The sequence below is a fragment of the Ailuropoda melanoleuca genome, chromosome 2 (assembly GCF_002007445.2).
Source record: "Ailuropoda melanoleuca isolate Jingjing chromosome 2, ASM200744v2, whole genome shotgun sequence".
Classification (NCBI taxonomy): Eukaryota; Metazoa; Chordata; class Mammalia; order Carnivora; family Ursidae; genus Ailuropoda; species Ailuropoda melanoleuca.
Genome location: NC_048219.1, coordinates 173,319,565 through 173,345,041, shown reverse-complemented (window position 1 = coordinate 173,345,041; position 25,477 = coordinate 173,319,565). Strand labels below are relative to the sequence as shown.

The window sequence follows — 25,477 nt, the reverse complement described above, 5'->3', positions numbered from 1 at the left end:
CAGTGTAATGAATATGAAATATAATTTTATTATTGTGTTAATTTAATTGTTCCTTAGTATTGAGAATTGGGCCTCGGTGTAATTGACCACTAAATGTTTTTTGCCTAAGAATTAACTACCTTTTATATTCACTTTTTTTGGTGGGGCGGGGGGAGGGCGATGGTTGGTGGAGGTGTGTGTCTGTGAATTCTTTTTAAATTTTGGCAACTGTTTTTGGTCAGTTATAAATATCACAAATCTCTCATGTTGTAGCTTGTCTTTTCATTATTTTAGTATATGTAACAGAAAATAAAGTATGTTCTTTATGTGTTCAGTATAGAATTCTTTGTTTATTAAATTTGTTGACTTTATTGTATATATCTGCTATATATTTATACCTCTAGATCTTTCCATTTATGATACACATTTGTTAAAATTTCCCCTCATCGTGAATTTTTCAGTTTTTTATGGTAATTCTATTAGTTTTTCCTGTTTACTTTTTGAAGGAATGGTATTTCATAGATAAAAATTTTTTATTATTCTAGGTATTTCTTTTTTTAAACTATAAATAGCTAGATTCAGAAATCAACTCTGATTAGTTTTTTTTTTTTATTTGCCCTTATTCTCCTCTCTTTGTATTTATGTCTTGTTTTTTTACTTCTCTTGTTGGATTGATAGAGTTTGCTTCGTTCTTATCCCTCTGCTGGTTTAGAAGCTATTCATTATAGTTTTAGTCTTTGTAATTACTCCTTAATTTTTAATATACTTCATACCTAAAAATAATCCTAACAATGACTAAAAAGTACTCAGTATTTTTATATTCTTTTTTTACTTAAAACATGGGTTCTAATACTTTATAATTACTTGTTGAATAGATATACAATCTAGTTTTTTTTTTTTATAGTCAATAATTACATTTCTAACTAATTTTATTAAAAATGTGCTTACTGGGTGCCTGGGTGGCTCAGTCAGTTAAGTGTCTGCCTTCAGCTCAAGTCATAATTTCCGGGTCCTGGGATAGAGCCCCACATCAGGCTCCCTGCTCAGTGGGGAGTCTGCTTCTCTCTCTCTCTCTCACCCTCTGTCCCTCACCACTACTTATTCTCTCTCTCAAAAAAATAATAAAATCTTTCAAAAAATGTGTTTACTATTCTTGTATTCTACCTATAAAGTTAGTTTACAGGTTAAGCTGCTATAACAAAGAAACTCCCAAATATTGCAGTTTTATTAAGGTGCATAACACTTCAAAAGTAAGGGAGTGAATATAGGCTGGTGGAGCAACTTGGGTTTTTCTAATTTGCTGCTTCGTTGTCCTGTAGGGCAATGTTTACTGCACTGTTAAACAGGGTTGTATTCATTCCCTCATTCTGGCCCTTGGGAAGTGAGAGAAGTACAGCATAGTTTGTCTTTAGGTGGGAGGTAACTTTGAAGTTGTACTACTTTGGTCACACTCATTGGCTCAAATTTAGGCACATATCTGCAGGAGGGAGAGGTGAATAAGTTGTATGCATAGCTAAAACTCCAGTAGAAGTGGAGTTTTGTTGTAAAAAGAAGAGGAAAGTGGTATTAGGAAGTTTGCAGTCTCTTCTACAATACCTTTTCTCTCTTGGTTTACGTTTTGCTGAAATATATTCTTTAGTAGTTTATGTCCCAAAATACCTTCATTTTACCCTTACTCTTCAGTTGTACTTTAGGTCGATATAAAATTCTTATTTGATGGTTATTTTACCTTTTAAAGATCCTATTTCACTGTTTTCTTTAATACTGATGAGAAGTCTGTCAGTGGAATTGCTTTTCCTTTGTAAGTACTTTCTGTCTGGTAACTTAAAAAAATTTTTTTTGTTTATTTGATGTTCTACATTTTTTTACTAATAGGTGTCTAATTATGGATTTATCTTTATTTTGTTTATCTTGTTCTCAGGAGACATATTTTTAGCAATTCACTGAATTTTGACAAATACATAGTTGTGTAAACATCACCATTATCTCCCCTCTTAGTTACTAACCTGTTGTTTCTATGGAAGGAAAAAAGTGCTTATTTTATAGCACTTTCTCACACATTGACTTAAATTTTTTTATTTTTTTTTATTTTTAAAGATTTTATTATTTATTCGACAGAGATAGAGACAGCCAGCGAGAGAGGGAACACAAGCAGGGGGAGTGGGAGAGGAAGAAGCAGGCTCATAGCAGAGGAGCCTGACGTGGGGCTCGATCCCATAACGCTGGGATCACGCCCTGAGCCGAAGGCAGACGCTTAACCGCTGTGCCACCCAGGCGCCCCTCACACATTGACTTAAAAGTTCTATCAGATGCCCACATTGAGACGCTCTAAAGAGTTGAAAATAAGAGTTATTGGAGAAGGCATGTTTATAAGAAGATAGAGATTTGGAGTTATTTCAGTAGAAATGGCAATTAAAAAGTTATGCTATTATATTGTAAAAATTTTTAAATAAAATTGATTTATCTCTCCTTCCTGTCTTATTTTCTGCCTTTCCTCCTCCTCTCCTTCATTCTTTCCCACTTTTCCTTTCACATATAGTTGTTAGCATAATATGTGCTAAGGTATACAGTGGTGAATAAAACCCACAGAGTTGCTACATTTTTAGGGCTTAAGTAACATGGGGGTGAAAGTAAGCAAATGATTACACAACTATTGTTTTAATTCAAACCAGCAGAAATTTAACATGGGATTTTCCTAGCTTAAGGACATACTGTTTCCCCAAAATTATAGGCTGTTTGCTTGTAACTCAAAGTACATTTTCCCATTGAAGCAATAATATGAAGAGCTCTCATTACAATCCCAGGAAATACTACTTAATTTAAGTATCTCTAAGTATCTTTTTGTAACTTTGTTTTTATGAAAAAGTATATTATACATTATGAAACTGTGGACATAATTGCCATAATATTCTAAGGTTGATGGTGATTGGTCTAAGAAGAAAAAGCTGAGAAGGAAAGAAATCAGAGTTCTTAATCATATGGTTATCTATATGGTTAGCCCAACATTACCTAGGGTCTGCACGTAAATAAAGGTAAGGAAGTTTTAGGCACAATCATGAGTTTATATTCTGATAGGGGAGCTAGACCATGTAAGTAATTAATTGTAATGAAATAGGTGCAATGATAACATGTTTTTAATAATTTATAGAAGTGGCATAGAGAGAATATGTAACTCTTATTTTAGGGATTATCAGGTCAGAGAAAACATCAGTAAAAGAGGTGATGCCTCAGTGTAATTTGGAAGATAAATAATAGTTTGCTTGATGAACCAGTGGAACTGGAAAAGGGCATTCCTTGAAGTTTTGAAGACATGAAACAACATAATATGATTTGGGAATGACAAAGTTAGAATGGTATTCAAAGGAGTGAAAAGTATGAGTTGTGTAAGGATGGGAGAGGAATGAATTGTAGAATTTGGTGGTGATGTCTGTAGGCAGGTGAATAGAAGGATGGACATAAAACCTTAGGCTTACCTGTTCTGTCTGTTGGATTTGAGGAAACTCATATTAAGAATAATTTCCTGATGGAAGCAGTACTGTTTCTCATTTTTAGCTGTCTTCACTGAAGCCTTCATTTCTAGTGATTTCCCAGTTCTTTCAGGATCACCAGATAATTTCTCCTCTCTGATCATTTACTTTAAAGTATATAATATCACAAGCATTTTTATAGTAAACAGAGTTCTCAAAACAAGTCATGTTTAAAACAGTTTGGAAATTCCAAAAAAAATGTATCCCTGGTTAAATTGATGACCAAGTTTAATACTTGAATCTACAGAGTCTGGTTCATATTTTATGACTGTGTGTTCTAAACAGTGCTATATACGTCTTAAAACATTTTTAAAGGTTTGATTGTATGTTTATATAACATCTAGGGGAAGAAATTATTTTTAGGAAAGAAATCTAAACTTCCCAGTAATAATTTATATGGCCTTACATTTTTCTTGGTTCAGACTAGATGTGTATCTGGCCCTCTGTTTTCTTAAGAATCACATTATGTTTACTTTACGGAAAATGTCACTACAATATTTCTTTATTTTAGTTGTTTCTCCTTACATTTCTTGAGAATTAATCAAGATGTTTAATTGCTTATTTCTGTACAGTTTAGTTGAACTATTATACCGAGTAGAGAAAATAGCACTTTCTTTGTTCTTCTAGCTTCTTGAGTTATTGTAATTATGAAATTGAGAAGCGTACTTAATGACCTTTCTATTTAACTTATCTTGTTTAAAAAAATCCTTTCTTCTCAGTTAAGTTAGAGATATGGGGAAGGGAAAGGTTGGGAGATGTTCTTTTGTAAATATCCTCTTTAAATAAGTGTTAGTTGGTAACACGGGTCAGGAAACACTGAATAGATCGAGTAGATCTACACGTTTTGGGCTTTTAAGTTGTCATTTGCCCCTTCTTTGACATATTGGGGTCGTCTAACTTCTGCTAAGATTTTTAGAGAAAAGAAAGCCCATTCCTTCCTTTCTCTTCCAACACTTTGTCAACACGTTATAACTTCCACGTTTCTCCTTTTCTTTGCTTCAGCTTTCACCAAGACAATAAATAGCCTCTTGTCACTTTCAGAAAAATATTAAAATAGTTTTTTTTTTGGTTGAGAAGCTGACTATCCTATATTAAATGGTTTCTCTTTTAGATTTCTTTTGTTATCTTGTGATAGGTTCTTCTACATTTTAAATTGTAATGTTGTGGGGCACCTGGGTGGTTCAGTGGTTAACTGTCTGCCTTCAGCCCAGGTCATGAACCTGGAGTCCTGGGGTCGAGCCCCTCGTATGGCTCCCTGCGGGTGGGGAGCCTGCTTGTTCCTCTCCAGCTCCCTCTGCTTATGTTCCCTGTCTTGCTGTCTCTCTCTGTCAAATGAATAAATAAAATCTTTAAAATAAATACATAAATAAATTGTAATTTTGTGCATTTAAAATTTTTCATTTAATTTTTTTTAAAAGTTTGATACTTTTTAAAAAAGGTTTTATTTATTTATTTACCAGAGATAGAGTGAGCACGTGAGCACAGGCAGTGGGGAGCGGCAGGCAGAGGGAGACACAGGCACCCCACTGAGCAAGGAGCCCCATATGGTACTGGATCCCAGGACCCTGGGATCATGACCTGAGCCAAAGGCAGACTGAGCCACCCAGGCGTCTCTCATTTAAATTCTTTTAAAAAATTAGCTTTGGGTAACTTCATATAAATACTGAAGGTGTTGCTGAGGTAATTATTTATTTTTTTTTACCATGTCTTCTCTATGAGGACCCTGGGAGTGGGGTAAGGATCTCTTCAGTGTTATCAGGAACAATTGTCTTCTCTGGAGCAGTTGACTTGCTTTCATCTTATGCTAGAGTTTTCATTCAGTTATTGCAACTCATCTTACTAAAAAATTTTCATGTCTTTGTTATTTACCTTGTTCATCGATGATTAGACTATTCTTTTCCTGAGGTTTTTTTTTTAATTCAGCTTTATTCAGATGTGACTGACAAAATTATAAGGTGTTTAACTGTACATCATGGTGACCCAACACACACATATACTTTTCTTGATCTTTAAGGACTAAAACTGTCTCTGTAGTGTCTTTAAAAGATTTAATCTTTTTCCCTTCTTACTCTGTTCTTGGCTATTTGTGAGAGTTTTGTCAAGGGTAACAGTTTAAGGAGAAAAAAAGTAGATTATGAACTTGATTATGAACATCTTCCTGGTTGAATTTTTAAAATATTACTTTTCATTGAACTAACTGTAGCAGGCCCCCTACTTCTAAAAAGATAGTATTCTAAAGGTTTGACAATTGACCTTTTGAAATTCAGAATCAGTTTTTCAGTATGTACAAGATTATTGGTAAGGGTTATAACGAAACCAGGCTAATTCATAGCCTAGCCCGTAAAATAAACTGTAATAAACCAAAGGGAATTACAGCTAAATTTATATTATGAGAACTTGTATTTATTTTGCAGGCAGATACTGTTGAAAAATCTAGTGGGACATTTGTACACATTTTGAATGGACATTTCAGATACTTTAAAGAGCTTTTGAGATTGATGATACTATATTTATCAAATCTGCTTTAACTTTTTTTAAATATTTACTTATTTGAGAGAGAGAGCATGAGCAGCAGGGCCAGAGGGAGAGGGAGAAAGAGCCTTAAGGAGACTCTGCCCTGAGCGCAGAGCCCGACATGGGACTCGATCTCACGACCCCAAGATCACAACCTGAGCCAAAACCAAGAGTTGGATGCTTAGCTGACTATGCCACCCAGGTGCCCCAAGTCTACTTTAACTTTTAAAATATCAAATGAAACAAAATTTTTTAAAAAGTATATTTCTTCAGATTTCTTGACAGCCATATTTGTGCATTCTAGGAAAATAGTCATTGAGATGGGATCAACAGTTGGATCTCCTTCTTTTTGTAAAAGTTACTAACACTGTTATAAGTGTAGGTTAAAAATAATAACAATAATAATAATAACTTATATGTTGGTTTTACCACACATCAGTGGTAATATATTACCACAAAATAATAAAATGTATGTTTGATACCATACCTGAATATGTTCATGCTAAAGTGATATATTCTCCAAATTATAGTGTAAATTAAAACTACTCATCTATAATACTATAATTTATAAGCAGTTTCCATCCTATAAATAACACTTATATATGATATAAGCTGGCCCATACCAGTTTTTAAATTTGTCCTATCTTAAAATACTGTACACTTATATTAATGTTTTAGTCTACTTTTCATTACAAGAAGATAATATTTTAGCCATATAGGTATTTAATACCTTTCCAACTAGCCTATTAGGAGCTTCTTGGCATTTTGCAAAAATAACACACACACACACACACACACACACACATATTATGCATTATGTGGTAATGCATATTATTCTTTGCAGGGGGGAAAATGGCATAAGGATAGGGAGAGAAAAAGTTTTACTGTAAGAACTGATAATGAAACTGTTAAGATCATATCTGTGCATTCTTTTCCCTCCTTTCTTTTCTGTCTTCATTGCTATTGAGGGGCTTATGGGTAAGAACAGTTGGAGTGAGGAATCTAGGGAATATGGGAGAGTATTTAGCAAGCCAGTTATGAGTGTGTGTGTGTAAATGGTAAGCAGGGAGGACAGAGGCAGCTGTATCCCTACTCTTTCCTCTAGTTACTTACATTTGAGAAAATGCCCATCACAGTTGAAAACTTGTGTCTTTATCATTAACTCATCTACCTTGTAAGCAACAATTTGGCCCAGAGAATACTTTTTCTCAGTAGTGCAATCCTGCCCATGATTGCTGGCCGGTAGCAACGGAGTTGGAACTCCTAAGAGTGCTCTGAAAACAGTATAAAGTCAGAATGTTGTTTGGATGTTTGTAAGGTTGGTATTTTAATTTATGAAACTGGGAGTACTCAAATGAAAATGCTAGTGACCGAAATATCTGAAGATTATATGAGGAAGTGCTCTAAATTTCAGTGTGAAATGTTCATATTCTGCATATAAGTCTTTATTTTAAATGTATCATGCTTTTATTGCTAATAACTAAAACCAATAAGAAAAATAACTGCATATATACAATTTATGACAATATTTTATTAGCCTAACCCATCAGACATGCATGTTGCTTTAGCTCCACATGTCTTAAATCAGCCAATTTTTTACAGTTAGGCTCTACTTTCAAGTGTACTTTCTGATTTCTGGGTGATGATAAGAAGCATGGCTTCAAGTGCATTGTAACATTTATGTTGATTTAGCAATCAATTTGTTTTCATTTCAACTCTTTAATTGCTGTTTGCCTAGGGGATAGTGATCCTAGAAGAATGTCAACTTCCAAAAGACATTTTGAAAAAACAAATACAATTTGCTGACCAAGCGGCTTCATTAAATACTACAGGGAATCCCCAGATTCCCCAAGAGAGTCAAGATTCTTTACCAGAACAAGATTTTGAAATGTCACCAAGTAGCCCTACACTTCTTCTTCGCAACATAGAAAAGCAGGTAATGTGACGGAAGAGTAAGATGTGAGTGCCGTGAAATGACTTTTAATCAGTTTTGTAAACTATTCAAATAAATCTGTGTGTCTGCTTGGGATATTAGTTATTAAGGTTTGCCATTTGACATTAAATTCAATTAAAATATGTAGTATATGATGAGCCTCTCTTATAACGTTGATATAATTATTATTTAAATACATATTTATTTTTTAATTAAATTAAATTATTTTTAATTAAATATATAAAATAAAATACATAAAATACACAACCATAGGATGATAACTCATACTAGGATTGGAATATCTTTTTTCTTTTTTTTTTTTTTTAAAGATTTTATTTATTTATTTGATAGGCAGTGAGAGAGGGAACACAAGCAGGGGGAGTGGGAGAGGGAGAAGCAGGCTTCCTGCTGAGCAAGGAGCCCAGTGCGGGGCTTGATTCCAGAACGCTGGGATCATGACCTGAGCCAAAGGCAGATGCTTAACGACTGAGCCACCCAGGCACCCCAAAGGACTATCATTTTTCTAACAAAATTGTTCATCATTGGACTTTTTTCCATGAGGAAAGAACAGTGATGCCATTTAATAGATCTGAATGGTTGATCAATTTATTGGTAGAGATTTTTAGTGAAAGATATCAGAATATGAATTCTTTCATTAAAAAAAAAAAGTTCATGTAAATAAATGTCAAATAAGCCCCTAACAAATTATTTGATTCTAAAGCTTTTCCTGATACTGAAATTCTATTATGGATGACTCTAGAAGTTTAATTACGCTGTCCTCTATCCATCCTTTGAAATCACACCATTTATTTTTATTTAGACTTTGGTGGCTCTTGAACAAACCTGGGTATCTAGGAGTTTGTTACCTTGCAATCAGTCTGTATCTGCTGAAATATACCTAGTTGGGATCATAGCTATGTGATTCCCTTGTTCCAGTGAGTAAAGTGGATTCCTGCCTGTTCACATCTAATTTTTCTAGGTTTTTTTTTTTTTTGACATATATTGTGAAATAATTTAGTACTACATTACTACTATTTTATTCCTGGTAAGTCAGAGTATGGTGCAACACCTCTCCCATATTTGTTAAATTTACAATTGCCTGGAGTTTTCCCTTAATTGCATAATTGCACAAATGCATAATCAAAATACTTTTATGAATATTTTATAACTCAAAGTTATTTTTTTTAGAATCTAGTACTAAATTGGAATGCCCTTTACCATATAAGTGGTGCTTTAAATAGTGTTGGTTATGTTCCCACTTCCCTCTCTCTTCTCTGTCTTCATCCCCTGGGATCACTACCCTTTTAGTTTGGCCCTGATTGTTTCACACTCCAGAATAATGTATTTGCTTGGTCAGTCACCAAGTACAAGTAGTTACCTGTAGGTCACTACTTTATCCTTTGGAAGGAGATTTTTTATATTTTTTCTTTCTCCTTGGTAGCAACAACTTGTTTTATTAGACCTGAGTTAACATCAGAACTGGCTAATTTACAGGGTCTAGCACAAAATGATATTACAAAGCTCTTTGTTAACAACAATTTTGAAGAAATTTAAGTCAGTGACAGCAGGGCATTAACCAAGCATGGAATCCTTCTGAGGGCAGCCCTATGTGACTGCTCAGGTTGCTCACCCATGAAGTTGGCCCTGGGTATTATGTTTATTTTTCGTCCCATTGCTGACAGGAATGCCAGAGACTTTGAAAGAGCAGGGAACCAGGAGTTGTGAGAACAATGGCAATGAACCTAGATATGGGAGAGGAGAGCAAAAGGATAAAGGGACAGCAGCAATTTCTGGTAGAGGTCGTTAGCAAATTGCCTATGAACAGGTCATTTGCTCTTGAAACATATGCTAGTAATGTTTTTATAGGCCAATTAAAAACATTGTTTTGAAATACTTGCTGAAGAGGGTTGAGAATTAATTGTCAGGGATAGTAAGCCTCATACTACACATATTTTTCTTAATATAACCTGTTGGTATATAACTGTTCACTGACCATAGTGGACTTTGAATATAGATCAAGTATTGGATGATTTGATTAAATTAATTTTGTTAGAATAATGTTTTGTTTACCAAACAAAATTTATTTATGTATCTCAAAAGCAATTAAAGAGTTGGTAGTTAAAATATAAAGGCACTATTGAGTTGTCTAGTGGTATCAGTTTTAAAAAACAGCATTGTTTTATAGTATTAATGTATACTTGCATTATTAAATAATGTATTTTGTTCATAAATTAAAAGATGACTTTCTTTTAGAAATTTACATAATTTAAAATAAATTTCATATTGGTGTGTTTATGTTAAAAACCTTGTTATCCAATAGCTAGTAAGTGTTTTAACTTTCAAGTTGATTAGTTTTTGTTTTCAAAGTTTAAATTATGCCTCTCCTAATTTTACTTTTTTTCTCATTTTTACTGTGAATTTCTTATCCCAAACATGGACTCAGATATTTGAGATTTTATTGGGCTAAATTGGTTGGTGGCTATGCTGTTCTTCTGGGCCAATTATTCACACATACCTAACCAGTTACCTCAGTGGGTTTAGCAGATATTTAATGATATTTTTGGCAATAGAACAATGAGAAGAGTGTATCAGTGTTTCAGACTGAAAAATATGAGAAACTATAAATTTGTTTGTATGACTGAACTAATGTATACTTACTAAGTGTATAAAGAATCTATTTGTACTGATTTTGAAAATGAGATTTAATCTAAGAATGAGAAATAATTTTTAAAATGAAGTCATTAGATACGTATTTTCTTTCAAGAAAATAAATGGTGAAAACATTTCAGGGTCTTTTTCAAAGACTTTTTGAAGAATTCAGATATTAGATTTCTGTCATATTCTTTAGTCTCATTATTTCTAATAGCATGTTATTAGTTTCATACAAATGAAAAATTTAAAAATAATTATTTCATATACCCCTCTATTTTATAATGAAATATCTTTCAATTAATAAAAATGGCGAAATAGGACTACATATTTAAAAAAATAAAATCATACATTATTAAGTGAGAAAACCAGGTTTTAGAAAATTGATGTGACATGATTTAATTAAAACAGTGTGTGTGAGGGGCTCCTGGTGGCTCAGTTGGTTAAGCTTCTGCCTTTGGCTCAGGTCATGATCCCAGGGCCCTAGGATCAAGCCCCACGTCAGGCTCACTGCTCAGTGGGAAGCCTGCTTCTCCCTCTCACACTCTGCTTGCTTGTGTTCCCTCTCCAGCTGTCTCTTTCTCTGTCAAATAAATAAAATCCTAAAACAAAAAACTGTGTGTGTGTGTGTGCGCGCGCATGTGCGTGCTTGCTTGTGTAGGTGTATGTATGTGCATTTTGTATACACTCATGCTCACATACATTCACTAACAAAAAACTTAGTCTACAGTGATGGGTATATACCAAGATATTAGCAATGGTTTTTCTTTGTGTAATATGATTACAGGTGACTTTCTTTTCCTTTTTAAGCCTTTCAATACTGTCTGTTTTTTCTACAGTAAACATAGATTATGTGTGTAATGAAAATAGTTGTCATTCTTTTGTTGAAAAATACTGTTCCCACTGATGTGGCCTATATTATGATTGTTATAGGTTGTTTTGAGAATAATTTTATAAATTTAATAGTTACTATGTATTACAAATATATTATGTATATTTAAGTTTGGAATAAGGATCAATGAAAATTTTGAGTACCTAAACAAACCTGATATTTTTGAGTTAGGAAAAATATTGAGAAACAGTGTAGCATTGGATTCAAGCCTGAATCTGAATCCTAGCTCCGTTTCTTACCAACTTTATAATCTTTGTTCAAACTGCTTAATCTTTTTTTGCTTCAACTTCCTCAGCTGTAATTGACTTTAATAATGGTAATACCAGTCGTTCTAATATTAAATACTTTGCAGCTTGGTTATAAAGATTAGAAATAATCTATGTTTAGTGCTTTATGTAGTGCCTGGAACATAGTAGGCACTTAATAAATTATAGCTATGATTTTATTATTAACTTGGCTGCCTTAAAGAAAATATTATGTAGATGTTATTAGGTAAATTCAAATGTTTTAAGAGGATAAGATGAGTAGTTAAAGGAACTGTAATAAAAATGGATATAGAAAAGGAAGAGTATTTTAAAATGTGGTTTTATTTATAAGTGGAAAAATTAGTAGTGGTATAAATCTTTGTAGATTAAAATATTTACTAAAATACAAACATTTACTAAGGGTGTGAGACCTCACATTTCTTGCTTAGCAGTAGTAAAAGGTTAATTGTTTTCTTGCAGAGTGCACAGTTGACTGAGATCATCAACAGTTTGATTGCCCCTCTCAACTTGTCCCCAACTTCATCACCCCTATCCTCCAAATCCTGTAGCCATAAATGTCTGGCTAATGGCATTTCCAGGAGGTAGGTATCATGGGATAGTTTGGTTTCTAAATTTGGCTTTGTTTTATTTTATTTTATTTTATTTTATTTTATTTTATTTTATTTTATTTTATTTTATCTTTTAAATAGTACAGTTGCTTTTTTCTTCTTATTTAAGCACTATTAGAGTACAATGAATAGGAATGGATACATTTTTAGATATCATCAAACTTATATAATTAACGTAACTATAAACTTGAGAATGAGGGAGAACGTTTTCCAGGATGTAAAATGTTTGTAAAAAAGAAAAATATTGATATCATTTGCTACAGAAGTACTGCTTTTTTAAACATACCTTCTTTTTTGTACATTTTATACTCTTTAGCTCCATACTGCCCTTCAATACATTTTAAGAAAAGAGACCCTAGATATAGTTTGGGCACAGAAGATTGGTAGATATCATCCATAAAACTCAGTCTAAGTTTCACTTAATCATTTTGTATCTCAGCTTTTATAAGGTAAAATTTTTCTCTGAATGTAATTAGTATAGTAATTACTGTAACCTTTAGCAATTTATTATCAGTGAATACACACACACATATACATGGGATCCCTAATTCTTTTTTGCGAACAGCTTTTTTGCTCTCTTTTATTTTCCTATTTTAAAGATTCAATTAGAATTAAAGATGGTAATATAATATTATTTTTCTAAATTTTTTCAAATAAAATTGTAATGTGGGCTTCTTTAACTATCATAGAGGACTGAGTGTAATTTAATATTGGGAAATATTTATATTAATAATTATACAATTTTTGTTTACTTTTGTTTAATATAGCATTAAAGGAAAATTTATACCATGGTGAAAATTATGCTAAGCAGCCATCACATTCTTCGTGAGATTAGTTGATATAAACTGAGCCCTAAAATAAATATAATGTTATTTGGGTTTTATTTCTAATTTGTTATTTTGAAAATCTAATTTTTAATACTTTCACTGTTTCATTTGTATCAGGTCATTTATTCATAGTTCTGTCACAGAAAATGTTCTTCTATTGGTTTTGATTTACTGTTTGTTGATTTTATATATTCATTCCTTATATCACTGATGATTCACTTTGAAAGCAAAGATCTCACATGTTGTATAGGGCAACTCCAATATCTTCATTTAGGAGAACATATGCTAATTGAGAAAATCATAATTTAAGAAAAAAGGAAGTCATAATTGTAAGTTGAGCCATTAAATACCATTAAATTGGAATGGAAACATTGTGATTTGAGTCAAGCCCATTTTAGGTAACATTTTGTTTACCTAATCAGGCATTACACTATTACATATATATATATATATATATATATGAGTGTGTATCTGTGTACATATTTTCATTTTAATGTACTTGCCTTTATTTTTGGTTATTCACACAGTATTTATTGCATACCTATTTGCTGTATGTCATATAGTCAAAGTTCTAGGTTACAAAGATGAAGACAAGTCTCCACTTTTAACTAGCTTACAGTCTCATAGGTGAAATATAATTATTTAAAATATGTAATAATGAAGGAATTGTGTACAGTTATTTGAATATCTGATTTATTAACTTTCATTGTTGAAAAGATACCTCATAAAGATACATGGTTCCACATGAAAGAGGTGTTAACATTGGCTTTATTTACTAACATGAAACTTTTTCAATTGTTTACTAATAGTTCAGGGGTTCTTCTTGAAATCTGCTAGTAATTGCCATCTTTCCTGATGTCAGGTATTTGTTCCTACAAATTAACTGGAAGGTTACTTTTGAGAGTTTATGACAGGGGGTTAGGAGAGAAATGAAAAAAAAGTTTATAACAGGTTTAAAACCTACTTAAATTCTTTGATAGATTTAAGACGAGATAAAAACTTGTTCAAATTTTTGAAGTATTCTGGATATGTAACTGTTTTAATTTGTTAACTTTACTAATTTATTTTATGTTTGGCAGCAGTCAACATTTTTTCAAAACGCTTTCTATATAAATGAGTTCTTTCAAAAAACTTTTATTTTTTTTTCCAAAAGTATTTTCACATTTGTTGTCAAAATATATTTCTTTTGAAGAAAAGATTTTATTTTCTGGCATTTGCTAGAAAATGTAATATAGCTACCTTTCATCAAAGAGAAGGTGAGCAGGGTGCCCGGGTGGTGCAGTCAGTTCAGCATCCGACTCTTGCTTTTGGCTCCAGTCATGATCCTCAGGGTCGTGAGGTAATGAGATCGAGCCCTGCCTCGGGCTCATTGCTGGGCATGGAGCATGCTTAAGATTTTCTCTCTCCCTCTGCGCACAACCTCCCCCCCACCAAAAACTGTGAACAAATTCAGAATATTAGGGTTTTTGTTTAAAATGTATACTTTATCTTTAATAACTGTTTTAAAATGTTTTGCTACCACAAACTGTGGGATACTTCTGGTTTCATTAAAATTTTTGTAAAAATTCTCTTTATGATAATATATATAATATATATCATAATATACAAGTCTGTTTAACCATAGAAACTGGAATATTTTGCAGATAAGAGAGTAATAACTTTGAAGGAAATGTAGAAAATTTTGAGGATTTGTGGTGGCTGTGTCAGATGCTAAAGGGAGGTCTGAAAAATGTCTCCTGTTTTTGCCTATTATAAATTGAGACCTTAACACAAGCAGTGTAGTGGCATGATGGAGAGAGGTAAGAGTGGGCTGTTAAGAGAATTGGAGATGAAAAAGAGAGGAGTCAAGATTACACTTTCAAGGTTGCTGACTGTAAAGGCTATAATAAGATGGATGTACAAGGTCAAGAAAGGGATTTTTGTTTTTAAAATAGAAGAAATATAACTATTAAAATGAAGGGAAAGAGCTAGAGATAGTAAATGTAAAAATGTATATCATAAAGCTATGGAGGGATTTTATATAATGTGGAAATATACTTGGTCCTTTAGAGTGGCATGACAGAGATTAAGATGGGTGTAGATAAAGTTGTTTATAAAGTGATTGTAGCCGGGGCGCCTGGGTGGCACAGCGGTTAAGCGTCTGCCTTCGGCTCAGGGCGTGATCCCGGCGTTATGGAATCGAGGCCCCACATCAGGCTCTTCTGCTATGAGCCTGCTTCTCTCTCCCCCTCCCCCTGCTTGTGTTCCCTCTCTCGCTGGCTGTCTCTATCTCTGTCGAATAAATAAAAAATAAAATCTTTAAAAAAAAAAAAAAATAAATAAAGTGATTGTAGCCAAGTTAGGAGTGGGAAAGGAAGCTGTAGGAGTTAGGATAGACATTGACCAAATCAAACATTGCCTCTTCCCTTCATTTCCCTACCCTTCCCTCCTCTTTTTGTAACATGAGCAGCCCACACCTGGAGAATGTTTTGTGGTTTCTAAGTTACCGTTTTTTTTTTTTTTTAACCCCTTAACTATATTGCAAAAGTGCTTAATTGATATTTGTAAAACTAATTAAGAATTTAAAAGTATTCTCTAATTGAACTTTTTGTAAAATAAACAAGTACATAATAGTGAAATTCTGTAAATTTAGTAGATTATTTTACGGTACTCACATTTGAGAATATTACCAGAGATTTTGAAAATTACTTGGAAACACAATTTTATATTATAGTAATAATGAAAAAGTTTTGGTTTAAAAATATCTGTATTGAAGGAAGGTGAAATTTATCTATTTATGAGCCTTTTGCTCCTGGGAGTAAACTGTTAAATGAGGGAGTTAAATGTTAAAGAGTAAGTTTTATTTCTTATATCTTTGTGTTTTTCCAACAATGTTTTTATTTTTTTCTTCACATGTAATTATATATGAAGAAAACATCTTTAAGAATCAAAGGTTTTCAAGAGTAAGGGCTTAGTTAATGTTACTCAAACTTGACAATCAGAAAACACTTTCTGAAGATGTGCCTATGAAGCATGTAAATGCTATTCATTTTATGTATTTAAGTAAATGTGAAGGTAAGAAAATTAATCATTTGAATAAGAGCTTTTAAAATTCTGACAAAATGTACATAATGTAGAATTTACCATTTTAGCCATTTTTACGTTTAGTGCATTAAGTACTTTCACATTGTTGTGCAACAGTCACCATCATCCATCTTCAGAACTGTTTTCATCTTCCTAAACTGAAACTCCATACCCATTAAACAATAAGGACCCATTCTTCCTTCTTCCCATTCCTTGGCAATCACCGATCTACTTTGTGTCTGTATGAATTTAGCTACTCTAGATATCTCATATAAGCAAAATCATACAGTATTTGTCCTTTTGTGAGTAGGTTATTTCACTTTGCATAATGTCATCAAGGTTCATCCATATTATAGCATGTGTCAACATTCCCTTTTTAAGATGAATAATATTCCATTCTGTGTATAGACCACATTTTGTTTATTCATTGGTCTGTGGGTGAACATATGAATAGCCACCTTTTGGCTATTGTGAGTAACGGTGCTTTGAACAGGAGTATACAAATATCTGTTTGAATCCTTTTTTTTTTTTTCTTTTCGTTTGAGTCCTTGCTTTTAATTTTTTGGGCATATACCCAGAAATGGAATTGCTGGATTGAGTAAGAATATTTTATCGTTAATATTGAAAATAAGAAATTAGTGAATGTTAATATTTCTAAGCCAAAAGCTAAGAAAAAGCAAGAAACCGGAAAAGTCAGCAAAGCGTAGCATCTACTTTTGTCTGAGGCCAAACTCTGACAAAATTGAGGTTTGATAGCTTTGTGGGAAAAGAAAGAGAAATCAAAGCCAAATAAAAAATCAGGTGAAATTTTCATAGCTTGTGGGGTGAGAAGAAGATAAATCAAAGCCGAAACAAATCAAAACCTTGTCTATGGTAGGATGAAATGAGATCCTCCTCCAAGGGCTACAGCCTCAGAATAAATGTACATCAGAGGGAAAACTGTTTCCCCTTTCCTATGTAGGGCACCATGGGGAGAGTTACCTTGGTGCTGAGCAGAGCAGCTGCTCAGAAAACAAAACCTATCTTTTTTTTTTTTTTTTCTTTTAATTACGACATTTTAGTTACCATATAGTACATCTATCTGTCTTTGAGATAGCCTGACCATGGTGGGGACTTTACCATGGATTTTCAGTTCAAATTTGCATTAATGAGTCATCCAGGGAATCCCTAGTTTAAAATGGCTTTGGAATGGGTGATACTACAAGGTAGATGGCAGAGGCTAATGTAGCTTTTCTCTGGAGGAAGGCATTGTCTTTTTTAGCTCCAGAAAATTCTCAGGAATAATTTTTCAAGGCAGTGATCAGCACACAGTTAAATATAATCAGATGTGTGAGGAGAGCAATAAGAGTAAGGATAAAGAGAAAATAGTAGCAAAAAGATTACAAAGGTTTCAGATACTGGAATTATCAAACAGTGATTATTTTTTTTTTAAATAGTGCTTATTTTGATTTTAGAAATAGAACATAGGCTTGAAAATATCTGCAGGGAAGAGGCTATAAAAGTTACATAGCACATTTGAAAAAGGTCCAAATAAAACTTCTGAAAAATACTGACATTAAAAACTAAGTATTGAGTTTGGCAACATTGACACAATTGAAGAGAGAACATGTAACATAGAAGAAGGTAGATTAAAAGAAAAGTTCTAGATTGTAGGAAAAGAAACAAAACTATGGAAAATAAAGAAGAGTCATTTAAAAATGTGAGAATATATTGAGTAGGTCTAATATAAGACTTAATTGGAGACCTAAATGAAGCTAGAGAATGGAACAGAAGCAATATTTGAAGAGATATTGACTGAAAAATTACCTGATCCGATGAAAGACACCAAATTCAGGAAGCCAGATCCAGATTCTTACGCAGGACAAATAAAAAGATCCTTAGAAACAGGAAATGGTGGGGGTGGCGAGGGTGCTGGGGGAATGGAACAAAGACAAATGGAATATCTAAAAGCAATAGCAGAGGTGGGGAAGGAGAAGACATCGCTTTAACAGTTCGACTAATAGCTGACTTATCAAGAGTAGTAATGAGAGCCACAGTACAGTGGAATGGTATCTTCAGTGTGTTGAAAGGAAATAACTGCCTAGAAATTCTATACCCAGATAAAACATCTTTAAAGTCTGAGTGTGAAACACAAATGTCTTCAGACAAATCAAAACTAAAGAGTAGGTCACTAGTAGACTTTAATTATAATAACAACCAATAAAGGGTGTGTTTCAAACAGTTGGTTTGGTATCTTCAGTGTGTTGAAAGGAAATAACTGCCTAGAAATTCTATACCCAGATAAAACATCTTTAAAGTCTGAGTGTGAAACACAAATGTCTTCAGACAAATCAAAACTAAAGAGTAGGTCACTAGTAGACTTTAATTATAATAACAACCATAAAGGGTGTGTTTCAAACAGTTGGAAAGTGATGATCCTAGTTGAGTAATTTGAGATGCAAGAGGGAACTAAGGACAAATGGAATAGTAAATAATTATATGGGTATATTTAAACAAATAGTAGTAAAACATGTCTAGTGGGGCTATAAAAAAAAAAAAAAGTCCATGGCAACAATAGCATACAGGTCAAGAGGAAGACAAATGGTTTTAAATTGTTCTCAAGTCCTTGTGTTATTCAGGACTCTGGTAAAAGTACTGATTGTGATTTAACTTTTTATCATTCTATGCTAAATATGAAGAGGAGGTCCACATGGTGGGGAGGAGGCTTCATAGGTGCAGAAAATATTCCATTTCTTGGCCTGAATGGTGATTATGGACAGTGGAGGTGAAGCATTGCTTCATATTTATAAGTTAAACCTAAGATAAGCATTTTATGTACTTACGTATGGGTATCTTACATTTCACAATCAAAAAGTTCAGAAAAATAGGGTACAAATTATATACTTCAAAAAGGGAAAATAGAGAACACAGTGGCCACCATAGGTTTGGAAAAAAAAAAATTAAATGGCATTATTATCCTAAACCTGTGAGCAAAATTTGACTAGTTGCACACTGTTTAAATAGTAATCATGGATTATCAAAATTTTAAGATAGAAGGAATATAATATTTAATTTGTTGAAAGGGAAACAATTAAATCTTATTTCAACATGTTACTTTAAAATTTAGTGTAAAGAATGATCTAGTTTTATTTTAGAACCTTGCCCTTTTCTTTATCTGTCATATCTTTCTTTTTTTTAAAGATTTTATTTATTTATTTCACAGAGAGACAGCCAGCGAGAGAGGGAACACAAGCAGGGGGAGTGGGAGAGGAAGAAGCAGGCTCCCAGCAGAGGAGTCCGATGTGGGGCTAGATCCCAGAACTCCAGGATCACGCCCTGAGCCGAAGGCAGACGCGAGCCACCCAGGCGCCCCTGTCATATCTTTCTTAATCTAGGATGTTTGTTCTGTCTTTTTCAATGAACGGATTCATACATGTGGGAAACGAAGAATAGCTAAAGAAAAGATTTATAGCTGTAGTATATTTTTAATTGTCTCCTCTGATCTGAAAAGTACTCTTATATGTACTTGTGAATTTTGAGGTGCATACTCAGCTGAAATGTGTAAATTAATACAAATGTCAGACCTAATAATAGCAGTATAAAAATAGGAAGTTACAGAATGTAGATACAGACAAAAGATACTTTTAAAAGTGATAGGAAATTTGGTAATTTACCATGATAAATAATATATATTTACCGTATAATTCTTAAAAGTCATTTTGGTGTCTAAATATTTATATTCTCTCTGCTCCAAAAATTTTATCAAGGCTTAACCAACATTTGGCATTACTCAGCTTCCACTCTTACCCAACTTTTACAATCATACTGTCTTAAAAAGTACATGTTAGTCTGTTAAAATGTAGCATGCCACAGAACAGATCATTGACTGAGAGTTAAATGTATGTCTTGCAGTAGACATATCAGATATTGGGAGATAGTATATGATTATATGAGCAGTAAATAAGACACTATATACAGAACTCTTTTTAACAATGCCTGGCATAAGAAACAGCCTAATAATGTTAACCACTGATATTTTTATGTAAGGACATATTATGTAAAAACTGTATATTTTAAGAATGTATATTAAAATTGTAGGCATTCTTATTTCTTTCATATTATGGCATTATACTAGTCATTGATTTAGAACTATTCTTACCTTTTTTAAAAAAGTGCTTCCAAGTGGCCTGAGTTATGATGAGGATTTTAAGGGATGCCTGGGTGGCTCAGTCAGTTAAGTGTCTGCCATCAGCTCAGGTCATGATTCCAGGGTCCTGGGATCAAGTCCCACACTGGGCTCTTTGCTCAGTGGGGAGCCTGCTTCTCCCTCTGCCTGCCAATCCCCCTGCTTATGCTTTCTCTCTCTCTCTCTGACAAATAAATAAATAAAATCTTCAAAAAGACAAGGATTTTAAAGCCTGTGTAGGGCCAGCTATTACTGAACATTCATCATATAGGTACAAGGAATCAGAGGTACCACCTGTTTCTCCATCATATCTTTTGGGGAGATATAAAGTTGCTGTCCTGCCTTTGGTCTGCCTGGTTGGTAAGGAACCCTGTAATTAAACCAAGCACTTGAAAATTCAGTGTAAAAACAGTGTTGGGTTTTATTCTCAAATTACATAAAACACACCTCCTCAAAAGGCCATCTTGGGACATTTAATCTCTGCCCCCCTCAGTTGTAACTTCTATTCATTTTCAATCAATTACGGTGTTTTTCATGATTTAGTGGTTTCACGGTAACTTGTGGTTATGAGTATAGAGTATACATTTTTTTTTTAAAGATTTTATTTATTTATTTGACAGAGAGAGACAACCAGCGAGAGAGGGAACACAAGCAGGGGGAGTGGGAGAGAAAGAAGCAGGCTCAGAGCAGAGGAGCCTGATGTGGGGCTCGATCCCATAACGCCAGGATCACGCCCTGAGCCGAAGGCAGACACTTAACCGCTGTGCCACCTAGGCGCCCCTAGAGTATACATTTTTATATATTCTTTTTGTTTTAGACGTTTTGTGACCTTGGGCAAGTCAGTTAATCTCTTCACATCTTATTTCTTTATTTTTAAATTTACTGGGACACAAATATACATTTATATTTGTAGTAGAAACTATACATTTATATTAGTACTACATTTATATTAGTACTAGAAACTACTTACTACTTTATTTTTATAAAGTAGTTTCTAGTACTAATATTCTTCAATTAAATGTTTATTTTTGAGGAATTTCATTTTTTTTTAAACAAGTGAACAATAAAAGCAAAGATTTCAAAACAGCCTAAAATGTATCTTTTTATCACTTGACTCTTATGTTTTGCTTTGGATGTAATCATTTTATGTTAGTTCAAATCAAGAGACTTAGTGAATAGAGAAAATTACTTTATTCAACATGTCTTAGTAACTTTAAAGTATAATTTAGAAGTTATTATGAAAGAGGAACTCAAACAGTAGGAGGAATGTGGATTCTACTCAAGTGCTAGAAACTTTCATATAAACCAAGAATTGTTTAATAAAATTTATTACATATTGCCTTTCTTGGATGGTACTGAAGTTAATTCAGTTTTTCTTTGATAACTCAGGCTTGTGATTGTGGCCATATCCTCAGGGACTACGGAGATTAATAGCTGTATATATGTAAAAGAATTTACTTAATAGTAAATACCTACTGAGTAACTTCAGTGTGCCAGACATTGGATTGGGCTGTGGGGATACATGCTGAAATAAAACAGATGTGGTCTCTGTACTTAAGGTATAGAGTGTGGGTGGGGAAAAATGACATCAACCGAATAATCATAGAAATAAATGCCTAATTTTAAATCCTCATCAAGTGCTATGAGAAAACTCATTGTTAAGAATATCCCTTTGGGTGGCACCTGGGTGGTGCAGTCAGTTAAGCATCCGACTTTTGGTTTCATCTCAGATTGTGATCTCCAAGTCCTGATCTCAGGGTCATGAGATCAAGCCCCATGTTGGGCTCTGTAGCTCAGAGCAGAGTTGGCCTAAGACTCTTCTCCTTCTCCCTCCCCCCCCCACCCATTCTCTCTCTCTCTCTCTCAAATAAAAAAGTAAATCTTAAAAAAAAAAAAAAAAGGGGGGGCCTGGGGGGCTCAGCTAATTGAATGTCTAACTCTTGATTTCACGTCAGGTCATGGTCTCAGGTCATGGGATTGAGCCCTGTGTAGGGAGGGCTCCACCCTCAGTGTGGAGTCTACTTGAGATCCTCTCCCTCTCCTCTCCCGCTCATACATATGCTCGCACGTGCTCACTCTCAAAATAAACATTAAAAAAAAAAACATAATATTCCTTTGAGGGGCGCCTGGGTGGCTCAGTGTGTAAAGCATCCAATTCTTGATTTTGGCTCAGGTCATGATTTTAGGGTCATGAGATCGAGCCCCATGTCAGGCTCTGCGCTCCCCATGGAGCCTGCTTGAGATTCTTCCTCTCTGCTGACGCTGCTGCCACCCATCCCTGTTGGCAAGCACTCTCTTTCTCTCTCTCTCTAAAAAAAAAATTAATAAAATAAGAAAAAAATTAAAAATTAAAAATATCCCTTTGGAATCAGACAAATTTGACATCAATCCCAACTCTGACATTTGGTAGCATTGTATTCTTGGCAGCTTTCTAAATTACAGTTCAAACGAGAACAGTCTGCTTCCTGGATTGTTGTGAAGATTAAATGAAATGACAAGTATGACATTATTTTTGCTTTGTTTTGTTTTGTTGCTTATTATCTGTCTTCCTGGATGAGAATATAAGCTCCATGAGAGCAGGAACTTTTTTCGTCTGACTTATAACTGCTCTTTTCCTAGCATCTAGATCAGTGAGTGTCACATCATGGGCATGAATTAGACATTTGTTGAATGAATGAAATGTCTTTTAAGATTTCTTGCAGATCGTGAGATTCCATAAAAAATATTTTGTATTCATTTGTCTTTTCTCCCCCATAGATTGATATTTTCATTATTGCTCTCGTGGCTTTCTCCTGCAGTTCTGCTTCATCTCATCTAATTTAATGTTTGAATAGAAAATCAGATAAACAAAGTGGTAGAAATATTTGTACTATAAAAAGAGACGTTTTCTAGTAAGAAAGAAGGCCTCTCCTAACAGTAACAGGAGTGAACTTTTGTGTATGAACAGTGACGTTTTTGGTTATTTGAAAGGCTTTTGTGATTTCATCCCTATTCTGTATACTTGGGGTTGCCAGATAAGTAATCTCATAGGTGGAGTATTACAGTTCTTCTAATAAAGCGTACATATTCTGGCTTTATATCACATTGTGTCATAATTTCTGTGTATAGTTAGGTTAGAAGAAATTTAAGTTTTGAATTTTTAAAAGTTGGCCCCCTGTTCTGTATATTAATTTTAGGGGATCACACAGAGCTTACTGTTGGATATAATTTAAAAAATACATTCAGGGTAATTTTCATAATACCCTCATGAACTGTTCTCTCACAGTGTCTCAAGTCAATCCACCTGCTTAATGATTTTCCAGGCTACCTGTTTGCCCACTTGTTATTCATTGATTCCCATCCCCCACCTCTTATTTAATGGCAGTATCTCCCAGAAGTTAGGATTGTTTTTTTAGCTTTATTAATCTTGGCAGCAGGGTCCAAGATGAGTCACCAGGAACTGAGCAACTGAAAAGATTGAGTCTTGGAACAAATGAAGCATTATATGTTATCATCGTAGATATATTAGTTTTTAGATCTTGTACTCTAAAATGAAGATAAAATGTTGTAAATGGATCCTTGCTTAACCCATGGGGTATTATCTCTGAGAAAGTGAATTTCTATTTGAAGTAATATCTAGATTTTTATTGTTGTTGTTTCTTTTTGCCTTAATGAGACCCAGAACATGAAATGAAATTAAATTCCAACGAATCATTGCCATGCTATTTATTTCCACTAATGGTAATTATCTCTTGAAATATAACGATTCTTTCTAATTGCGTATCATAATTGAAAAACTGCGGTTAAACTGGCAAACTGATTACATAGAAAGTAATTCTTTCATCCTTATAATATCTTCAATAGTCACTTCTCAGAAGAAAACACTGTTAGCTGCATATTCTAGGCTGAAATTTTCAATATAATTTTGGGTTCAGTGGGAATGATATTAATTATTATATTAGCTAGATGTGTGACATGAATAAGGAAATAAATTTCCCAGCTGTGTTTTTAAAGTAATGCCAGTAGGAGTTGTTTTCTTTTGTAAAAACTTTTCTTTCCCCTTTGTACCTGTAAGTCTAAAACCTAATATTAGAAGAAATGTTCATTAGATTGTGATACAACCACAGGATGGAGTATCATGTAAGTGTTAAAAAAATCATATGGTGATATGCTTCTTTTGGAATGTTAACTGGAAAAATCAAGATACTAAAATTGTATAGTACCATTTCATAGAAAAAATACTTGAAGGATGTAAATCAAAATGTTAATGAAAACTGCATTTCTGATTAGATGATGTATTTAGAAAAATATTTTCTAATGTTATGTTCAAATTTTCTTTTAAAATGAAAAGTAGTAATTATAATCAGTAAAATAGAAAGTCTACATTTCAAACTTTCTTTTTTTTTTTTTAATTTTTTATTATGTTAGTCACCATACAGTACATACCTGGTTTCTGATGTAAATTTCAATGATTCATTAGTTGCCTATAACACCCAGTGCACCATGCAATACGTGCCCTCCTTTCTACCCATCACCAGCCTATCCCATTCCCCCACCCCCCTCCCTTCTGAAGCCCTCAGTTTGTTTCTCATAGTCCATAGTCTCTCATGCTTCATTCCCCTTCTGATTACACCCCCTTTCTTTATCCCTTTCTTCCCCTACCGATCTTCCTAGTTCTTATGTTCCATAGATGAAAGAAATCATATGATAATTGTCTTTCTCTGCTTGACTTATTTCATTTAGCATTATCTCCTCCAGTGCCATCCATGTTGCAGCGAAAGTTGAGAACTCGTTCTTTCTGATAGCTGAGTAATATTCCATTGTATGTATGGACCACAATTTCTTAATCCAATCATCTGTTGAAGGGCATCTCGGCTCCTTCCACGATTTAGCTATTGTGGACAATGCTGCTATGAACATTGGGGTGCATATGGCCCTTCTCTTCACTATATCTGTATCTTTGGGGTAAATACCCAGTAGTGCAATGGCTGGGTCATAGGGTAGCTCAATTTTTAACTTTTTAAGGGACCTCCACACTGTTTTCCAAAGTGGCTGTACTAACTTGCATTCCCACC

General features: G+C 33.7%; 1 protein-coding gene across 6 annotated transcripts in view; it reads left to right on the top strand.

Moving 5' to 3' along the window:
- Nucleotides 1-25,477, top strand: part of KANSL1L (KAT8 regulatory NSL complex subunit 1 like) — a 162,674-nt gene that overhangs the window by 50,336 nt on the left and 86,861 nt on the right. For all 6 annotated transcript variants that reach the window (XM_034655104.1, XM_034655103.1, XM_034655101.1 and 3 more), the window contains 2 exons: nt 7,759-7,956; nt 12,220-12,341. In XM_034655104.1, coding sequence (XP_034510995.1) covers nt 7,759-7,956; nt 12,220-12,341 — 320 coding nt within the window. The remainder of the gene's footprint in view (nt 1-7,758; nt 7,957-12,219; nt 12,342-25,477) is intronic.